Raw genomic sequence first — 21,285 nt, 5'->3', positions numbered from 1 at the left:
CAGACATAATTGTTCATTGCAGTCTGGACAAGTCCCGTTTTGTGGATGAGCCAAACCATACAGTGATGGACTGGTGCAGGACATACTGAATAATGGCAGTGTAGAAGATGGCCAGCAGCTCCTGGAAGGTTGTACTGCTTGAGTTGCCACAGGAAGTGCAGTGTCTGCTGGGCCTTCTTCCAAACACTGTCTATGTGTGAGGAACAGCTCAGGTCCCGAGAAGTGGTGATTTTTAGGAACCGGAAGTGGTCCACAGTAGACAGTTGAGGATCTTCTTGATGTTATTGTAAGTCATTATTGTTTTTGCAGGCTTTAATGAGTTTTGTGTTTTTTATTTGTTTTGCATTTTACACTATGCTATTCTGGTTTTATGTAACTACAAGCCCAGGTAGGGAGGAATAAAGCAAATTAGCTTAGGCTATAAATGTTGAGGTGCATGGTATTTGTTAATACCTAACACTTGTTCTTATACAAATAAATAAATGCAGCTAGTTGGACAAGAGCACACCTGCAAATGTATGAAGCAGGTACAGTGGGATGTTTCTTAAGCATACTGGTTTTGACAACTGCCAAAGTAATTTGCTACATTTTACTCAAACAATATTGCAAGAAAATATGGTTATGGCTCCACCGGACAATTTACATTGGACTTAGAGCAGTTTTGCTTAGGATCAGTGATCATAATCTCCCTTATTTCGTAAGATTGAAATGGCCCAAATGGGAATCAGAACCAACATAAATTGCAGCACAAATGAATGAAATAACGTTAAAATTGTGCATTTTTATGATAATTTATACACATAACTCATTAAAATAATGTGTAGGTACATGGTTACGAAATTGATTTGTGAAGGGACGAAATGGCAATAAGTAGAAAACGCAATGGGGATGCGTGGAACCAATTGTAACACAAACGGCTTTCCATAGCCATTCAGAGGCAGGTGGAGAGCTGCCGTCTCCCGGTGCATCGCAGGCAATGCAGGGTCCAGATTTAATTTAACGCATGTAGCTTCTTCTAAGCAAGATGCGATTTATACACAGACATTAATTATGTTCACGTTACTTGGCTCTAGACTTGGAGTTCAGAAAGAGACCGCACGAAGAAACTGAAAAATCTCAGTCGACCGGGAAAGCAGACCACGCCACCCGGCTTCCGGGGATTCAGGGGCCGCATAGGTTGACGGCAGACGTCGGTCGGTCGGTGGCTCGAGGGGGAGAGGAAAGACGGAGCGAGCTTTTACATCGGCGCAGACATCCACCTTTCGATTTCAGCCACTTTCGAGATGTCAAGAAAGCTGCACAGGACAGAAGTCTGCGCTGACTGCAGTGCGCCAGGTAGGGAGGGGGTAGATACAGAAAAATAGACCATTGTGTTTGGAACAATACATCGGAAAGCCGACTTGGTGGACCAGTGGGGCCCCAGTTGCTGTCACTGTCACGGGGTCTGCAGAGCAGGAAAATGGCCTGGGATCCTAAGCTTCGCTTAGGCCCAAAATAAACATCGAAAAATAGGCGTGTTATCGCACTAGGGAGCATCATTTAGCTAACAGCTGTAGAAGGAGGAATATAAATTACTGAGTAGGCTGTATTTGACTATGATGGTATGTTGGGTGGACCAGTTTATTCACTGCAGCGGAAGATTTGGGTGTCTGATTTATAATTGGAGGGACGTTTGTTTTGATTTTCCCGACAGGAATAGACCCCTTTCCCGTTAGCTTACCTTAGCTAGCGATGTCGCTTTTTGCTAGCTGGTTTTAGGTCCGGGTGGATGACCCGACTCATTAAATCACACTGTTACTTAAAAACCCACCCGTGTTATTAGTTGAATGCGATTCAGGTTTTGGATTTTGTATACCGAACACAGCTAGCTTAGCTTAGCTAGCCACTCCTGCTAACTTTAGCTAAATGGCAACTTGGAGCCAGCTCGTAGTTTTGACCGCATTCTGCGGAAGCCCCGAGCTAAAGTTCAAATATTTAAATAGTATTTTTATGTTTGCAATTTTTTGCAATTATAATTACGGTACATATAAAGGCCGAGGGAGTTGGCATCAGCAAATAGCTAAATAAAAAAAATAAAAATAAAAGTTCAGTACTTATTCAGACTTAACACAACGTTGACCAGAAGCCCAAAAACGTAATAATAATATTGAATCCTTGCTGCGTGGGATACTGTGCGTTTTAGTACATGAATCACTCCTCGTAGAGTGCTTTAAATGGGTTGGTCAGACACAACGCGGCAGGTAGAGGTGATTCAAAATAGTCTCAAAAGACGCACCGATCATTCCTTTCCTGGCCAACTCCGATTTCGGATTTTCTTTGCCCGACCTGTTTACAATTTTGACATATTCCAGTTCTTCTCCGTGCCTAAAACCCCATCTTATTTTACTGTAAAATCACATAAAATGTAAAATATCCATTTGAGGAGGTAGAATCATTGAATCCAACATAAACTGAAGGATTTATTCTTATTAATTCATTAAAGCACAAGTTCCTAACCCTTATCTGATTTTTATTAAGCTGTATGAATGGCATCAAAGTACATGCTGTTGCTTGATGCTTTATAGACCAGTAATGGTTGGAATTCTTAGTTCTGATGTATTTAATGAATAAGAAAAAGAAGAATCAAGATTTTTCATAATTTGGCCTGCCAATCAAAATAAATCTGGCTGATTCACTGACATGTAACCTCACCTTTAACCTTTAGAGAAACTTTTTTTTCACTTTCACAAATTCAACCTGACACTTTCACAATGCATTACAATGTCTTATCAACCATATTTTGCTACTATATATTTCTTAACTTTTGCCCAGCAGTTGCCTTTACTGTGGCGTAATCTCTGACATAAGGACTAACCAACACAAGATGAGCTCCTATTTTCCTGAGCAGTTAACAGAGTAGGACGTCCCTCTTTTTATAGATAAACTAACCATTTAGCAAAAATGGCTTGTTTTTTAAAATATTTTTCACCTGAATTACATGTTCGTATGACCTTTTTTTTAGTGAAGATGATTTATTTTCATGCCAGTGAGTGTGTTTCTTGCCTGTTGCTAGCGGTATGTTTTGCATCAGATCTATGGAAGTATCTCCTCCTGCAGTAGACATGGATGCACTCGGACATACTGTGTCCTGACCCACTAGGTCACACTAGGTCAGCGTTTTGATCCAGCAAAACGCTGACCTAGCCACTGGTGACAGGCCACCTCCCCTCTACTGCGCTGCGTGTCACACAAAGGGATCACTAGTTGCCTCGGCTTCAAAGAGCAGCTTTTACCCCGGGTTCTAGCCAAATCTTGGGTGTCTTTAATGTTGCACTGTGTGGACAGTTTTATAGCAGCTGTGAATCATGTTATTGTCATTTTAAACCCTTTAGTTGAACATTGATTGTTTCAGAAACTGAGGCTCCGGCGCAATCACTTGTATATGGGAATGCCGAGATATATGTTTGGGTAACTTTGTCCTTTTCTGATCCTGTTATTCACCCATTAATCCTTATTGTTTCAGAGCCTTTGGCAGGCTTTACTGGCACTTCAATAAACAATTGTTAGTTCTGTATTGAAAAACCAGGGCACTTTCAAGCAAATTTATGTCATTCAGCAGCTTTGGCCAATAAAGCAGCACTAATAGTCCATGCACGTCTAATAGCTTAGTGGTGCGTAGCCATCACATTGATTGGGGGTGGTGGGGGGTGCAGAGTGGCTAGCCTAGGCTCTTAGATTTTATATTCATTTTAAAGATTAAGTAATTAAATTCTCTCCGGAGTTTGAAGCTGCTGTTCTCAACTAGGCAAATAGCATGCATCGAAGCTGTTTTGCAATTGATACTACTTTTTCTGCCGGCAAAAAAGAAACGGAGGCAAAGTGTGTTGATTCATTAGATGATTGACCTTTTTAGCTCCATTAATACCCTAAGCCAGGACAGTTTTATCCCAGGTTCAGAGTGACTAATGCAAATAGTGAGTGAATGTGTGTTTTTACGTGCATTTTGTGCAGTGAAAACACTTGTTTTAATGTTGGTGTGCTAGTTGTGTGCTGTTCACCACATCATCAGGTTTCTGAGGGTGTGAATGTGATCCGGACTTGAATAGTCTTTCAGTGTCAATTAGCTGTGAATAGCTGTTTTTGCTAATTTTTTCCTCCTTTTGGTATAAACACTTAGTCCAATTTAGTAATTAATTTTAAGGTTCTTTACACAGATTATGAATGAGTGAAGTGGAATGAAAACACTATTTTCAACATTTTATACTCCTGAAAATCTGAAAAGTGTGGTGTGTGTCTGTATATATTCCCATTCACTCTGAAATAACATCTAGTGCACCCAGTTACCTTCGGGACTCACCTTAAAGGTAAAAACCCAATCAGTGTGTCATTTATTTCACAGTAAATTCAGCTCTTCTGCGAATGTTCAGAGGTTGTTAAATGATTTCCTATGTTGAGGAATTCATTTATGTCGGCAAGTAGATTTACTAGTTGCTGTAGTATTTTGGCCGCCGCAGCCCCCTGTAGCAGTCGTTACCTGATTAGGAGGGTGTCAGGTCTGCTCTCCTCTCGACATAGATGCCCAAAAAAAAAACACAGCGAAAAGTCTCGCTGAAACAGAGGACCTCTTAAATAAAAAAATGTCAAAGCTTAACACAAAGTTTAGGACAGAACAATTCCTCAGCAGTTTTTATGAATGGGGAGGACAACTAGGGATGGGTACCGAATTTGGTACTTTTATAGGTCCCAACCAAATATTGTCGATACTACCGAGTACTGATTCGCGTAAAATCAAATGGTACAATGTTTTGGTACCTAAACGCATCATTGTGACACTGAGGGAGTGGTAGAGTGGGCGATTTTCCATGCCGGACATGAACACAGCATTGCACACACGGGCTTAATGACGTCAGTAGCCGCTGGTACCATCAACAAAGCATGGCTGATAGAGAGCGCTCGAAAGTATGGCTCCACTTTTCAAAATGCGGTGCAGATTACGCTATATATGCAATATTTGTGACGCGAAGTGCAAGGCCAGCAGCGGGAATACTAATCTGAGGAAGCAACTGGTTGAGCTTCAGAGCGGGAATACTAATCTGAGGAAGCAACTGGTTGAGCTTCAGATTTTTCTCAAGGCTGACGAGAGCTTCCAGTCAAAGAGTCTCATCAGAAACGGGGAGAAGCAGCGACAGGCAGAAGACATTAAACTGAACATAGGTCCTGTTCATTATGTACGTGTGCTCAAGGTTTTGCTGTTTCTAGGTTTTATGTTTCTTTATGAGAAATATTTTGGTGTTGAGTTCAACTTTTTTAAAAAAAAAAAAGGACTTTTTAAAAATGTGAAATACATTAAATGCTTTGTTTTGGACATAAAGAATGTTTTTTGTTCTTAAAAAAATGACAGGATAATATTTTTATATACAGCACTCTGTTATATTTGTGAAAGTTGAATAACAGTAATTAAACTTGGAATTATTTTGGCTATTTTTGTTAAATCATTTTTCATAATTGCACACTTCTGGGTTTCATAAATATGGTCAGAATGGAAAAAGTGGTAGTCAGAAAAATAAAAACAGAAAAAGCAGAATTTGAGAAAAGACCTAATGAATTTCATAACACCCGAGGTTGTGACTGTTCCGAAGATGCTAACGCTGAGCTTTTTGGCCGACCTGCAAAAGTTTAAGCATGGGAAAATTAGCACGTCAGCTTGAACACTCCACCCACATGATTAAACACAGTGGTGGCAGCATCATGCTGTGGGGATGTGTTTCTTCACCAGGGACAGGAAGGCTGGTCAGAGTTCATGGGAAGATGGATGGAACTAAATGCAGGGCAGTCCTGGAAGTAAACCTATTAGGACCTGCGAAATATTGGAAACTGAGGCAGAGGATCCAGCTAGACGGTGACCCTAAAACAAATAATTAGGTTAGGTTGTAAGACTCTGTAGAACTTGACTGTGCTGAAGAGACAGTTCAGTCACTTTATTTAGTGTGTTTACGGACTCATCAAAAAGTTGCAGGACCTCGGCTCTCTAGGACTGTGGGTGTACACGCCTTGTTGTTTTGATCATGTATCAGAATAGCTAAGCTAAAGTCCATATCTCAAACCAATGGAAAATCTCTGGCAAGTCTTGGAAAATTGCTGTTCGTAGAGCTTGAGGTACTTAAAGGTGAGTGTTTAGATGTGCAAAACTGACGGAGACCTGCTCCCAAAGGTTTCCAGCTATACTTGCACTGAAAGGGAGTTCTTCTAAGTAACAAATACAAATGCAAGCCACACCTTTCAGATTTGTATTTTGTATAAAGGTTTAAAAACCCAAGTTCACAATTCGGTGCTGCTTGGCTTTCACTTAAAACTCCAATAGAAGTTCTGGTAGTCTTAAACAAAAAAATCCAATTTAAGGTGTGGGAAAACTTTTGCAAGGAAATGTTGCAGCACTTTGATTTGAAAAAAACCCTGTACATTAACAGCTATCTGTATGCCAACCATTTTTAATGCAACACAATAGAATAGAGCAAACAACTGCAGTTAAATGAATGGGAGATCAAGGTAGACAATCCATGCTGGAGTTGGTCGATCCAGGTTGATTTGGCTAGTTGGGGATCTGGGGGTTTCATGTTGTAGTATTCATAAAAATAATAATAATTACTGTCCACGCTATGCAAATAAAAGCAGATGCTCACTGCTAGTGCCAGAATCCCTAAAAGCAAGTTAACAACGCTGCGGTGTCACTCTGAAGTGTAGCGTTTTAAAAGGTCAGAGCTGACTTCATTCATTTGTTTTTAGCCGTTTTCTGTTTATGGGTAAAACAAAACACATGTCGGCTTTGACTATAAGTGGAGTCTGAATTTTGTTTTAGTTATTCTGACTGAAAAGCTAGATTAAAAACTATCAAAAATAAATGTGTCCCCGTTTCAATTGTTTAAGGTTTTGTTATTGTGACATCATCCCGGGGCAACCCCCACCCCTCTTTTGTTTTGGTTAATTGGCACCCTGGGGGGACAGTTGGTTGCGCCCTTCACTTCTAGTCAGTTAAGATCAGGATCTATTGACATTTACTTTGTGGATTTAGGGACTCTTTTTTGTGTATAGATTTATTACTACATCAGTTTTTTTTGTAGTTCTGCAGATTGTAGAACTACGAAAACATTCTGATTCTAGATTATATGTAAGCTAGATCTCATCTCGAACGTTATAACTGTTACTAGTACAACGAAAGTCTGCCACACACCCTGTGATTGTACTGTGCTTCTTTTTTTGTGTTGGCCCGATAGACCCAGGCTGGGCCAGTATCAACCGAGGGGTTCTGATCTGTGATGAGTGCTGTTCAGTCCACCGCAGCCTTGGCCGCCATATTTCCATAGTAAAACACCTGAGGCACAGCGGATGGCCTCCGACACTACTGCAGGTAAGGCTGAGAAGTGAAGGGTGTCTCTAGAGAGAACAGGAGAAAGCAGAAAAAGTTAAGCTGGATTTATGATGATGAACCTTGACTGAATCAACTCGTTTCAGATGGTTCAGACTTTGGCCTGTAACGGGGCCAACTCCATATGGGAACACAGTCTCCTGGACCCTGCGCAGGTGCAGAGCGGTCGAAGGAAACCAAACCCTCAGGACAAGGTCCAGTAAGTTTACTACCTTGAAATGCACACATTTACTCAAACACTCAAATTATTGGCCCTCTGTGAACATAATTCATGTTTGTAATGATGAAAAACTGTTGCACTAACCTGTTACTTAAAACTACTGTTACTTAAAGTCTTTTATTTATGGGTCTGCTTCCTTATTCCACTCTCAGAACTTTCGTTCCAGTACGTTTTGCGGTCCTTTTTGGGTTAAAATATGTTTCTGAGAGGGTCATAACAACAGTTATTGGATGTGCAGGAGATATATTTTACCCTTTCTTTTAATTAGCATAAATCTGGAAACATTATTGGTCACAGCATTTTAAAACTTATGGCATTAGAGATTAGTAGAACAAATAGAAAGGCGGTTGTAACCCATCCTCGCCGGTTTATTGTATTAATCATTTGTCTTCTACAAAGGAGTATTATTCAGGAAGACGTTCCCAAACCAAAATGTGAAAGTAAGCATTTACTTTGAACTTTTTATCTGGAAATTAATTTAGTTTCTCTCTTTTTTTAACCCGACAGGAAGGTATGAAGGTGGAAGGAACAATGTAATCTAGCTGGGTCTAATTTCCAGTTTTCTTTATGATCTGACCTGCCGATATTGATGTTGGCTAAATCAGATATTCTAAAGAAAATAACACAAACCAACTGTGTTTTAATTCAACAATCATAATGTAGCAAACATTGACCATGAAAATGTGCTGCAGGTTCTGTGGTAGAAGTTGTAGGTTTAAATCCAACTGAAATGAAGGGTATACAATATAATTTCCATTTATATCAAAGTACATGTTGCATTTGTAAAAAAAAATGATGCATTTGTAGAACGTAAAATTAGTTTTTCTGTTTTATTACATTTAACAAGAAGTGAATTTATATTTTTACTATTCGGCGATTTCTTTATTTTTTTTACAATTTGGCTAGCCAATCAATATTCGGAGTAATTCGGAGTTGTGATCACTAGCCGATGGATTGTTGCATTGTTGTTCAATCTTTTTAGTCATAGTTCATCTTGAGATTAGCCCGTGTTGCTGTGAGAAATAACTTTTTTTGCTAATCACCTTCTGTTCTTCTCCTGGTCAGTACCACTAAGTCAGAGTTCATCAGAGCTAAATACCAGATGCTGGCATTTGTGCACAAGCTCCCTTGTCGGGATGATGATGGTGTCACTACTAAGGATCTCAGTAAGGTGAGAGCTCCATGTTTCACTGCTTTTCTCTTGTGTGCTTCTTTCCCAAAGATGAGCGCTTTTCAGGCACAAAGCATTCTTTCTTTTACAAGCATTTGTAGAAATTTTGAAAAGAAATGAATACCTATTAGATAAAAAAAATAATTCAGATATGTAAAATACTTATTTTATGCTTAGAATAGTGACCATCTGTATTGTCCTCACAGAATAACTGCTCTCTATTGTTTTTCCACCTTGGGTGTTGTCTGCTCAGATCTTTAAATGTTCTCTCTTCTTCACAGGGTGTCACCATTTACTGACAGCCAGTGAACGTGCATGTAACATAGGATCTTAGTTTATTTCAGCTTTCTCATAATCTACTCAGAGCATATGTTATACTTCATATTGTAATTATTTTTACACTGATGTACTTTTTCTTTTTTGTTAAGAGTTGAATTTATCAATCAATCTTTTTGTGGTTTGTCTGCCTTACCATGCTATGATTACTAAAAGCTTATGGGCTTCAGTTTGAACCAATTTTCACATCCTCATTGGAAGAATGAATCCTTTTTCAAGCACAACTCCTCTTTATAAGGTCTTTTTCATAGTTCAGCAAATTAGCATTAGGATGTAAAGCAGCTCACAGTAAACTTAAGCGCCAACCTTCTTCACTGCAGAAAATTGCATTTGCTTCTTTTTATAAAACCGTATTTACTTGTGCAACATGTTTGTGGTTGTCCAACCTGGGTCGCCATATTTGGAGGAAATAGTTTACAGTAAATATTCCCCCTTTCAAATCTTAAGATTTTCATTAGCAGGACATATTCAGATGAAAAATGACATAACTTATGCTTGGTTCACATGGCAAGATTTAAAAATTGTCTGTTAATTTTCAAAACATGAGAGACCCCACACATGACGATTAGAGAATCGTAGGTATAACAGGTTTGGTCCCACAGTGTGTGGTGTCCAGCCACACAGCAAGCACAACACGCCACACGTACAGATTTCACTCACAAACATTCAGATGTTAGACGGGAAATCTCGCATATCCTCTCGGGATCAAACGGGATTTCAGAGTAATTCCATCCACGTTTCTGTCACCTCGCTTTCTGATTGGCTACACATCACATTCAACAGGCTGCGTGCTCGTTTATCCTCAGGGAACACCCCAGATGATAGGATATCGGGCCAAGACAATCCAAAATATTAAATATCCTCGATTTGAAGTTGGAACGGTTCCAACGTTCTTCAGAGCACATCAGATCACTCTTAACACACCACACATAGCAGGAGTATCTCATCAAATTATCTTAAGATCTATCACGATAATCAGGGCGTCCTTAAGATTGTTGGAATGGAAAGATCAGGTCAAAAATTGGCATAAAAAATCCTGCCTTGTAAACCAGGCATTAGTATAACATGTAAAACTCCATCATCACACTGTAAGAAAGTAAGACAGTCTTGTTCTCAGTTGTCCCAGTAGTGGACGTCCCACTAAGTTTACACCCAGATTGTACCGTAGCATTATAAAGAGAAGTTGAAAAAACACCCACCAGTTAGACTCTACAACCGTCAGTTTATATGTTTGTTTTACTTTCACTGTCATAAAATTTCTAAAACCTGAAGAGTTCTAATTTGTCAGGGGAAGTATCTTTCTTCTGTAAAGAGCAAGGTCAAAAGGCTTAGATTTGAAGAGTTTAATCACAAAGCAAGAGACACCAGAAATGGACAGCTTCTGACCGACACGTCCGTGGACATGTTTGGCTGTGATCTACAGATTCAACCTTGGGGAAAAAATGAATAGTCTATGAAGCAAACGTCTCAGATGGTGGGGTGAAGGGATGGGCATTGCTGGGATCGCTGTGTTATTTTACTCAATGATAACCAGCCTTGAGGTTGATTTTTAAAGTGGTTAGATTTGAGCTGTTAGGTCATTAGAGGCGGATCTGTCTCATTTTGCGATCTAAGACCGGCCTACTCCGCTTGCACCAAGAGCTCCTTTGAATCTGTTTTGTGGTTTGGCTGGGGAGGCCCTCAATACAAATTCTACCTCTTTGACTGAACTCAGAACCATTTTACTTCTGCTTGATTTGTCCACGCACGTTGGGATAATGGATTTTACTTTAACAGGTCCGTTTAAAAACAGGGATCTGCTCATTAACCAAGAACAGTTCCCTCATATAAAACCTGAGAGTTGACACGAAACCTCGATTTGTTTCAGAAAAGGCGTGGAAAACAAAGTTTGTTATTCTCCTAGCGTGTTGGAGTCTATCTTTATCACTTTATATTCAGCTGATTTGTAAGACGCACAATAGTTATGAATAGTTTGGGCAGATTTGCAAAGCTGGACCTATACATACCGTCCACCAGCATGCGCAAGCAAAAATGCTGCTTTTATCCCACCTTAAATAGAGAAGAGATATAAGATGATAGACCTTACCCAAACACACACACACACGTAACCCCCCTCCCCCGCAGGGTGTGTTCTGGATGACACTGCAGGATGTATAATGATCTCTGATGCTCTGGAGTTCCAGCAGGTTAATAAAAAACTGCTCTCCCCGCCTCGTTTTTCTGTTTCTGCTCACTTCATGTCTTCTTCACTTTTATCTGCTAGCAACTTCACTCGAGTGTGCGGACTGGGAGTCTAGAGACGTGTCTTCGCCTCTTGTCCCTCGGCGCTCAGGCCAACTTCTTCCATCCGGTCAGAAAAAAAAAAATAAACATCTACTTGCTAGATCTTTAAAACCAGCAGTAATCAGCTCCATCCAGTAATTCTTTGTATGCTAGACTCATTGATGTGACTTGTGTTGTTGCACTGTCCGCTGATGCTGCAGGAGAAAGGCACCACCCCACTTCATGTTGCTGCAAAGGCAGGGCAGATCCTGCAGGCTGAGCTGCTCGTTGTGTACGGTGCTGATCCTGGAGCTCCTGATATCAACAGGCGCACACCAATGGACTATGCTAGGTACAACTGAAAACGCAATCATTGGAAGCATAATTGTCTTGATGACTTGCCTAAGTAGAAATGTCAAACGAATTGTGTGTGGGTTTTTTTGTTTTGCCTTCCAGGCAGGCAGGCCATATTGAGCTAGCAGAGCGCCTGGTAGAGTGTCAGTATGAGCTGACGGACAGACTAGCCTTCTACCTGTGTGGCCGGAGACCAGGTAATCCTTTCATTCAGTCGAACAGTTATCTTCAATTACAGCGGATCTCAAGGGTGTATACGCTCCTGTTAAAATGCCAATTGTGACGTGTAACGTGTCGAAAATCATGTACGTGTCAAGTCGGAAAAAACAAATTTGTTTGAGGGAAAAGGAGTTGAAAATAAGCTGTGATATCCTGGTTGCATAAACGTACACACTCTTAAATTGATACTTTGTTGAACCACCTTTTGATTTTTTTTCATTCTTCTGTCTTATTGCGTTCATCTTTGTATTGGTAAGTTAAAGCTCAGCTGTCCTGGTAGGATTTTTCTGATATTTACATCCTCTAGCTAAAACCTTAGCTCGTAGTGGGATTACAAAGTATAAAGAGGATCTCATTATTCAAAGGCATCAGAAGTGTGAAAAAAATAAATAAATTCCACAGCATTATACATGGACCAATAACTGAAAAAAAACTGGACAGTTCTCCAAAGCTGCTGAAAAGGGTTTGACGATAGAAAACCCATCAAGACAGCACATCACCAAAAGAGCACTGTACTTACGGAGCTGGTTGCATCATGCACTAGGGTGACTAGCATGTCCTCAGGATCCGATTGACGTGGATAGGTTTTGAAACACAAAAGTGATCAAAGATTGACCGATCAAGGTGTGGGATGATGATCAACTCCTAGCAAAAGCTGCAGAAACGGAATGAAAAGGTGTTTTAACCAAGTATTATTTAAAGAGTGTGAACACTTACACAGCTGGGTCTGGGATTTTACAAGACAATGTGTCACATTATATATGCAAATCATTTTGACATATTAAGATTTTTTTCCATCACGATGATGTACACTTTAGAGAGCCTCTGTACGTACTGTTGTGGCTTTTAAACAATCATCAAACGTCTCCACCTCTCCTCCTTTTTTAGATCACAAAAACGGGCATTATATCATTCCTCAAATGGCAGACAGGTATGGACCACGGCATTTTTTTTCTGTTTGAAACTGATCTCATCATTGCTTGTCCAAATATTTGATTGCATGAAGAATATCTGTAGTAGTACTTGCAGCTACCCACTTGGATGTTAAAAGTGATGCAGTTTATTGCTCTCACCACATGGTGTCCCCATAATGGATGTGTAGAGAGAGATATATGTGATGTGATGGCTTATTAAACCAGGCAATTCAGAGTTTCTGGATATTTTCTGTTGCTACAAACAACAATGTTTAAACTTAGCCAATTTGATCCCATCTTACTGAAGTGAATCTCATTTCTGAGCTGCCATCTTACCTCCTCTTACATCTGTTCTGTACTGGAGGACGGTTCTTCATTATAACTATTAAAGCTGTTTTGATGTGGCTTCTTCTTTCTCTTTGTTTCTTCCTTATTCTCACTCTTCTTCTACTCTCTTCCCTTTCGCTGCGCTTGGCGGAGCCAGAGCTCGTCCTAAGTGCCCGACACAGAGGTATCTTTACTTTCCTTGTTCCTCCGTTCCAAAACACTTCCAGTCTCTATATGTCTGCATTTTTCACCAGAATAGATTCAGTTGCATTACACAGAACTATATGGTTCAGTCAAAAGAAAAAGGCAAAGCAAACATTTTTCCTTATCTTATAAATGACATAGTGTTTTAGGGGACCTCCAAAGATGAAGGTGTGCTCAGGAGAATCCCACCTGGAAGATTTTCCATCTGCATGTGTACTTTGACACCTAGGATTTCAACAGAGTTTGTTCTTAGCTTATAAGATTTTATAAGTTCTAAGTTTTGATACATGTCTTGTAAAAGTGTAATGATCCATCTAACATGATGAGTTGGGTTTCCCCGGGAATGAGATGAGACGGGATTTATGTTTCAGTAAACTAAGAATTCACTTTTTTAAGATTCTTATGAAAAGAATAAATGTTTCACAGATTACAAACTGTTTTTTTTAGTAGGGTGAAAAATTTCAGGAAATTTCAAAGTTGGAAACTTTTTATAAAATATTGAAGGTTGGCCCCTAACAGGGATTTATTGAAATATATTTGGGAACAAACATTTGAGCATAATCTGGATTTGATCATCTTGACAACAACCAGGTTTCATGCAAGTACGCTTGAGTCATCCATGATGTTCCTTAATCAGATGCACATATAACACTTCCTGCTCCTAAAAGCCATGCCCACTTCATGCTTGTATTGCTTCATCAAAATTACAGAGGATTTCTGGCACACTGGAGTATTTAGGCCGCTTTAGTCATGGAGGAGGTTACGGAGGCCGTTGCCTGAAAGGGTTTGGCAGAAACACAGGAGCTAGCGTTTAGAAGTTTGACTGCAGATGCTTTTTGATTTATATGTTGAATGGGATTTATTTAGAAGGAGTTTGGTCTAAATTTAGAAAGTTTTTTTAAATGTTTTATAATTTATCTTTGAATGGGTGGTATCAGGGAATTCATTTAAAATATTACTCAAAATTCATGTTTTGTCCGATTGTTAAATAAAATAAAACATAAATTTTATACATTCAAAAAACTGGTAAAATTCAATGTTCCCAGGGACCCCCAGTTCCCAGATAATTCACAGAATTTTCCAATAAAAGTTTACAGTATTTTTAATATGAAAGTATCTGTAAATTTACTGCAGATTATTCCGCCCCTTTGCACAGTATTTCTGTTCTCATTTGTATTTCATTGTAACCTGGTTCTGATGCCAGAAAAGCTTTAATAATACTCTTCTCTGAGTTTTGAAATCAGAATAAGTGTTGCATAAATCTCAAAGAATCCACTATTCAGGGTCGAATTCCACAGCAAAAGAAACTCTCCATCGCACATCATGTCCTTTTATATAACAGTGAGGTCCAGACCAGCCTTCCGTTCACAACTCGCGTGTGTGATTTTGAACCACCGCCATGGCTTTCGGGTTGACCAGCTCCAGTCATTGAGGTCTTTAATGTATTTGTAGTCGCTTTCGAGTTTTTTGAGCTTTTCCCAACTCTGCTTTGCGCGGTAAAATCCGTGGCTTGTCATTCTCTCCGTTGCCTCGGCGAACACTCTTTCCTGCTGCTAACATACGGCTGACCACGCTCATGGCCAGTCGTTTACAGCAGTCTGTTCTCGACTCATTTCGGTCCTGCTCAGCCCCAATGCTCGTTTGCTTGCATGGTGCATGCCGATCATGGTATTTATAAGTCATTCATTCATTTGTTGTGTGTCAGTTAATCACCATTCATTTTTTTTACTACCAAGTATCAAGCTGCAGCCAGATAAATTAATTAAAAGTTTCATGCTTTGGCAACCAAGTCTTTATTAGTCGACGCTATCAACGCAACGGGATAACCAGAGAGCTATCTCTTTTCTTGCTTCGTTATAAAAGTCTGTAATAGAGATGGCCAATGCCAGGCTTAAAGCACTAACCTTCATATTCAGGGCTCATAACCAGCATTAGTCCTGTTTCACAAGATCAAGTCACAAGCTGAAGGCCCCTTCACAGCGCTTTGCGAGACAGATTTCACTTTGACAAGAAAAACTTGACATTTAATTTCAGTCCCCCTAGTGACTGAGGAAAAATATCTGAGATGTGACAGTCTTTGATCATACCATACCAACTTTATTTATAAAGCACTTTATACACCGACAGGACCAAAGTGCTGTACACAATCATAAAAACAATGCAAAATGGAAAAAGATTGAATATAAAATACATATTAATGTACAGACACAATAAAACAAGTAAAAACATCTCAGATTTTGCCAAACGCCAAAGAAAAAAGATGGGTCTTAAGGAGTGACTTAAAAACAATGAGTGAAGAGGCCTGTCTTATGCCCAAAGGAAGATCATTCCAAAGCTAGGGAGCTGCCACAGAAAAAGCACGGTCCCCTCTGAGCTTGCATTTTGTTTTTGGCACCTTCAGGAACAACTGATCAGCTGACCTGAGGGAACGTGACGATGTGTAAGAATGTAACAGCTCAGACAGATAGGGAGGGGCAAGGCCATTAAGAGCTTTAAAAACAAAAGGATTTTAAAACCCAGATTATCAGCAATCTCCTTAAACTTGAATGGTTTTGATCTGGTTTTATATCATCCCTGCTCCCTTTTCCCTTTCCTTAGAAGAACACTGGTGCTTTCTCCTTAACCCTTGCTCTTGTCTCTGTCGTGTTTTTCTCCTGCCACCCTACATTGTCTTTTTATTTTCTATCTGCTCATGGATGCTGTTTCGACTATCATTTTGTTTTTGTTTTTTTAATTTAGTCTTGACCTCTCTGAACTTGCCAAGGCTGCCAAGAAGAAACTGCAAGCTGTAAGTTTCACTTAGATTTTTCATATTGGTAATTAAACATTTACGGTTGAAAATAGATATTTATATAGACTTTATAAAAAGACACACTACAGTTTTTGCCATTGACATTAAATCAATTAAACTTTTCCTGTTTTAGACCACTTAGAATTACCAAAATGTTTTCTATTTGTCCAACTTTGGTTTTTATGGGAGGGCTTTGGATGGCCCCTCCAAAACATTGACTGTGCTCTCCTTGAGCCACTCTGCAACTAATTATGCCTTATACTTCGGCTCACTGTCCATTTCGAAGACCCAAGCTTTAACCTAGTGGGTGATATCTTGAAATGTTATTTTAATATTTGTGCATAATGTTCTTTCCTTGTGGTGCTATCTATTTCTGTTTGGACATGCACCAGTCCCTCCTGAAGCAAAACATCCCATAATGTGATACCCCCATCCCTATCCGTCACAGTTAGAATGGTGTTCTCAGCTTTGCAAGCTTGACTGTTTTTCCTCTACATGCAACACAATAATGCCAGATGATATCATTGGAGTTTCATCAGACCACAGGACTTCAGAATTTCTTGTCTCTGACTGGATTTGCCGAAGTAATTCATTTTTTATACTGCTGTGGGGGTAGTTTCTCCTTCCTTCCTGAGTGGCTTTCAGCCCATGTAGGCACAGGTCTTATTTTGCTATGGATAATGACTTTCTTACCGGCTTTAGCACATTTCCTTCCTCACCAGTGTGGTTGTGATGGCAGGGCATGCCCATGATTTTTATGTTTGCATATAATTATTTGACCAGATGAAGGTGGCACCTTCAGGCACCTGGAAATTCTTAGCAAGGCTCAATAAGACGTTTGCAGGCGCACAATCCTCTCCTGATATTTTGGCTCATTTATTTATTTTTCCATGATGTCACTCAAGGAAAGTTTAAATTTGAAGAGTAATCTACGTCTTGGTAGGAGGGCTCCTGGAGGGGGAGACCAATCAGAATCTGGCATAAAAGGTTGTTAATAATATAATTATCCTCATTATCTTTATAATAAATGGCCAATTTTATTCTCCTGTGGTATTTTTGTAAATCATGTCTGGTTTGGAATCTGACCAGGTTTTGGTTCTTATCAATACCCTGTGTGGGGATAAAAGTAAGACCTCTTCCTAATAGGGAACACTATGCATCAGTAAGCTCTCCTGGAGGTGAGGACTCCGCCAGAGTTCCTAGCAGACCCTCGCCATACGCTTGGTCCTGCCAAGTCTGTCCGGCTTCCTCCTCATCCAGCGGATCCAACTCACCACCAGGCGGTGATCAGTGGACAGCTCTAGTCTCCCCGACCCGAAGGTGCAGGGATGCTACCCTCTAATCCACTGGGGTAAACCCCAACACGAGACGGCTGAGCTGGGGGACAACAAGCAAACCCACCCCAGTCCGCTGCCTCTCCCCACGGGCCACTCCAGAGTAGAAGAGAGTCCAGCCTCTCTCAAGAAGCTGGGTTCCAGAGCCCCCGGTGTGCGTGGAGGTGAGCCCGACTATTTCTAGCCAATATCTCTCGACCTCCCGCACAAGCTCAGGCTCCTTTCCCCTCCAGCAAGGTAACATTCCACATCCCTTGGGCCCCTGCCCGATCCTCTTTGCACCAGTCCCCCATGGTTCCCCCTGCAGGTGGTGGGCCCACTGGGGGATGGCCTTCCGTCTCTCAATCTGGCTTGGCCTGCCGGGGTCCCGCGAGAAGTAACATGGTTACCATGCCGATGAGTCCTGACCCCAGGCCTGGCTCTAGGGTGGGACCCCGGCTTCGCCGTACCGGGCAACGTCACATGCCTCGTTGTAGTAGTCTTCATGAAAGCGTCTGTACCGCTCTTTGTTTGCCCCGTCACCCAGACCCTGTCTGCTATGGGAGACCTTAACGGGCATTTAACCCCCGACAACATAGCCTCTAGGATCTTTCGAGCACTCAAACCCCTCCTCCACATTAAGGTGGCAGTACAAGTAATACAAATTAGCTTACAAAATATTATTATTTTGACATTTACCAAATAGAAATAATTTTAGTAATCCTAACTTGGCTGAAACAGGAAGTCTGATTTGATATCAAACAGTGAGGGGCTAAGGGTTATCTCTGTTATGAAAGAAAGAATTTAGCTTAAAGGAAAATAAATGTGAGACTTTTCTTGATGTTGCACCAAATTTTTGCTTTCTTGCCCAAGTAAATTTTGTCTTGTTGAGGTCTAGTCATTCAAGCCTCATAAATCCTACCCTGATGTTTCCTTTAGACATGTACTAATGGATTTATGGGCAAATTGTTTCTGTGTTGCAGCTCAACAACCGGTTGTTTGAGGAACTTGCTATGGACGTGTATGACGAGGTGGATCGCAGGGAGAACGACGCAGGTGAGGGCTGTCCTTCAACTCCAACCGTTTTTGGTCCTCTGTCATGTCAGAGAATTGTATACCTCTGGGTAGCTGTGAAAGCAAGCATGGACTAGTATGAGATTCCCATGGTATCTTGGGTAATCTTGGGTAGAAATATTTTACCGGTATAAATACAAAACATAATCTAACCGCTTCTACTTCAAATGTCTTGCCAACCATCTCAGTTGCTGTCAACTGCGTGTTTTAAAACAGAGCTACCTTAATGAGAATTATGGGCCAAGCGCCTCAGGTTTCCATATGTTGGTAGTTTTTTGCTTTTTGCGAAGAAGCAAAATAGCCAAGCTGGTCTTTTTTGTAAGTACAAATAAAACGTAGCACCTTCCTTTCAGCCAGCTAACCAGCAGTGGACTGCGACAGCTGGGGAAGGGACAGCCCTACACGAGTCTCTGATCCCTTCAGCTTTTTTGCTGGTATCTCACGAAACTTTAAATGTACAGCTGGTGTGACTGAGAGCGTATATCTCTGGATATGTCTGGATAACTGTGACCAACCCAGTGCCTAATTAAACTTACAAAATACCTCCAGTCCATCAACTTTGGTTCCGAGGAGAAAAAAAACAGAGATAATGAAAATGAACCTTAATGCAGCAGGGAGCGAGCTTGTAGGAAGCACTGAGGAAGAAGGAAAAGTGCTCGAGGAAGAGGAAGGCCAAATGTGGTGAAGGCAGGAGGAGAGAAGGAACACAGACGTGCCTCACAAATACTTCAGTCTCTCCTCCTCCTCTTCCTCCACTCTTTTTCTTCGGGCTCTTCTTTCAGTAACAGAAATAAAAATGTTCTGACAGAGGAGCTGCAGGTAAGTGGCTCAGACACACACAAACAAACACACACCTTTAACTGCACACCAGGTTATTAAATTGATCTTCTGAATGTTCTGTACAGTTTTTCCTGAACTTTTTGTCTCCATGTGTGTGGGTGGCTGGACTGTGAGTTTGATGTGGGTGGCTGCGCATGCGCGAGCTGAGTTGACCTTGTTGTTTTAACACACACACACTTATTATTTATATTTTTTATTGTCTGCAGTGTGGTTGACAACACAGAACCACAGCACTCTGGTAACAGAACGGAGCGCGGTCCCCTTCCTGCCGGTCAATCCTGAATACTCTGCCACACGAAACCAGGTAAAGACAGGGCACTCATTCATTCATGCACCCGCAGACTGAACATTTCTATATGAGCTCAGAAAAAAGGAAACTGATTTTCCTAGTCGGTGGAAATGAAGTGGTCTTTCCTGTGTGGCCTGGTGCTGTTTTTTTTGGCCGATCTGATGTTCTCCATCAGACTGGTGTTTCGTATCGTAGCTCTACTCGGACATTGTGCTCCAGATTGTCCTCTTTATTGTCTCCTTCAAATGCCAGCCAGCTTCCCTAATTGCAGGGTTTATATGCTTTTGCACATAGTTGTTTCTCTGCAGCCTAGCTATGATGATGTGTATTGGAGTGTGTGTGCGTGTTGTATGACCGTATTTTTCCACAACACATGGTAGCTGACCACAGCAGTCACTCAGACACAGAGCCGCTGGCTGTGGCCTGCGCTGTGATTGTGCTCCACACAGCTTGCAATAGATATATGCAAATTTGACTGGATTGTAGGAGGCAGTAGTGGGGTGTGAATGTGTCGGTATCAGTTCGGACTGTTTGTCCCTCAGGGTCGTCAGAAGCTGGCCCGTTTCAACGCTCGGGAGTTTGCTACGCTCATCATTGACATCCTGAGTGATGCCAAGCGGAGACAGCAGGGGAAAGGACTCAGCAGCCCTACTGGTGAGACTGGGAGGAATGTTTACGCAGAATAGCCTTTAAACATGTGAAGACTTAATAGTGGGAAGAAAACAAAGTATTGTTACTATAGCAATGGAAATATATTCATATTATAAAAAACACAAAGCAGACTCACTATTAAGTGTTGGAAAGATTCAGTTTGAATCATTTTTGTCATGCATGCTGTTACCAGTGTCATTTACAGTGTTACCAAGTAAAGGCAAAACTGAGTCGAAGGTTTGATGAAATCTTCATGAACTGACCACTGCTCTCTCTTCATCAGACCCACTGGATCTGGGCATAGATGATGACGAGCACGACTACGACAACGTAGCTTCTGATGAGGACACAGACAGCGAGCTGACCACCCAGAACAACAACAACACACAACGCAGTAATCGTGCCAAGGTACAGCACTGGAAACACGTTCTCATTCGTCTTCCGGAAAAAACGGACAAATCTTATGTCCTCCAGTTTATGCTGCATTATTTTTTTTGTCAAAGGCGCTTCTGTTCCCTGAAGCTCTATCCGGTTGATGTATCAGTTGATGCTATTATTACAAGCTCTGGATTTGAGGGATGACTGTGGATCACTGGGTAGAATAGGTGACCTGCAATTGTACAGTTGTGAGTTCAATTCCAGCTTCTCCCTGTCACATCGATGTGCCCATGGGCAAGGCACTTGACTGTGATGGCCCTTTTCCACTAGTACCTACTCAGTACAGCTCTACTCGGTTTTTAGTTTGTCATTGGTAATGGTTACTTGGTACCAGCTGCTTTTTTAGTGCCTACTTGCCTGGTGCTCCAAACGAGCTGAGTTAGGCAGAAAACCCAGCGTCAGAAGAATGTCAGTCGCTGATTGGTAGGAGGCGGCGTCCCTAGTTGCGCCACTAGAGGGACTCCCTTGCTGGCTGCTCAC

The 21,285-nt window shown here is 41.1% G+C and overlaps 2 protein-coding genes across 4 annotated transcripts in view; one reads left to right on the top strand and one right to left on the bottom strand.

Annotated features, from left to right (window-relative positions):
* The window catches only part of ankrd13b (ankyrin repeat domain 13B), a 96,499-nt gene extending 83,964 nt beyond the window's left edge, over nucleotides 1-12,535 (bottom strand). The window contains exon 1 of the mRNA XM_047392658.1: nucleotides 12,485-12,535. Coding sequence (XP_047248614.1) covers nucleotides 12,485-12,520 — 36 coding nt within the window. The 5' untranslated portion in view covers nucleotides 12,521-12,535. The remainder of the gene's footprint in view (nucleotides 1-12,484) is intronic.
* git1 (G protein-coupled receptor kinase interacting ArfGAP 1) overlaps nucleotides 926-21,285 on the top strand; it is a 43,012-nt gene continuing 22,652 nt past the window's right edge. For 2 of the 3 annotated variants that reach the window (XM_047392655.1, XM_047392652.1), the window contains exons 1-14: nucleotides 926-1,335; nucleotides 7,251-7,384; nucleotides 7,489-7,601; nucleotides 8,688-8,793; nucleotides 11,393-11,479; nucleotides 11,613-11,743; nucleotides 11,848-11,942; nucleotides 12,853-12,895; nucleotides 13,363-13,389; nucleotides 16,149-16,197; nucleotides 18,497-18,569; nucleotides 19,634-19,731; nucleotides 20,259-20,370; nucleotides 20,651-20,775. In XM_047392655.1, coding sequence (XP_047248611.1) covers nucleotides 1,284-1,335; nucleotides 7,251-7,384; nucleotides 7,489-7,601; nucleotides 8,688-8,793; nucleotides 11,393-11,479; nucleotides 11,613-11,743; nucleotides 11,848-11,942; nucleotides 12,853-12,895; nucleotides 13,363-13,389; nucleotides 16,149-16,197; nucleotides 18,497-18,569; nucleotides 19,634-19,731; nucleotides 20,259-20,370; nucleotides 20,651-20,775 — 1,245 coding nt within the window. In that variant the 5' untranslated portion in view covers nucleotides 926-1,283. The remainder of the gene's footprint in view (nucleotides 1,336-7,250; nucleotides 7,385-7,488; nucleotides 7,602-8,687; nucleotides 8,794-11,392; nucleotides 11,480-11,612; nucleotides 11,744-11,847; nucleotides 11,943-12,852; nucleotides 12,896-13,362; nucleotides 13,390-16,148; nucleotides 16,198-18,496; nucleotides 18,570-19,633; nucleotides 19,732-20,258; nucleotides 20,371-20,650; nucleotides 20,776-21,285) is intronic. The other variant, XM_047392653.1, reaches the window with a different exon arrangement.

Source organism: Girardinichthys multiradiatus, chromosome 18, assembly GCF_021462225.1.
Source record: "Girardinichthys multiradiatus isolate DD_20200921_A chromosome 18, DD_fGirMul_XY1, whole genome shotgun sequence".
In the NCBI taxonomy this organism is placed as follows: domain Eukaryota; kingdom Metazoa; phylum Chordata; class Actinopteri; order Cyprinodontiformes; family Goodeidae; genus Girardinichthys; species Girardinichthys multiradiatus.
Note: the sequence above shows the minus strand (reverse complement) of the source record. Positions and strands in the feature narration are given on the sequence as shown.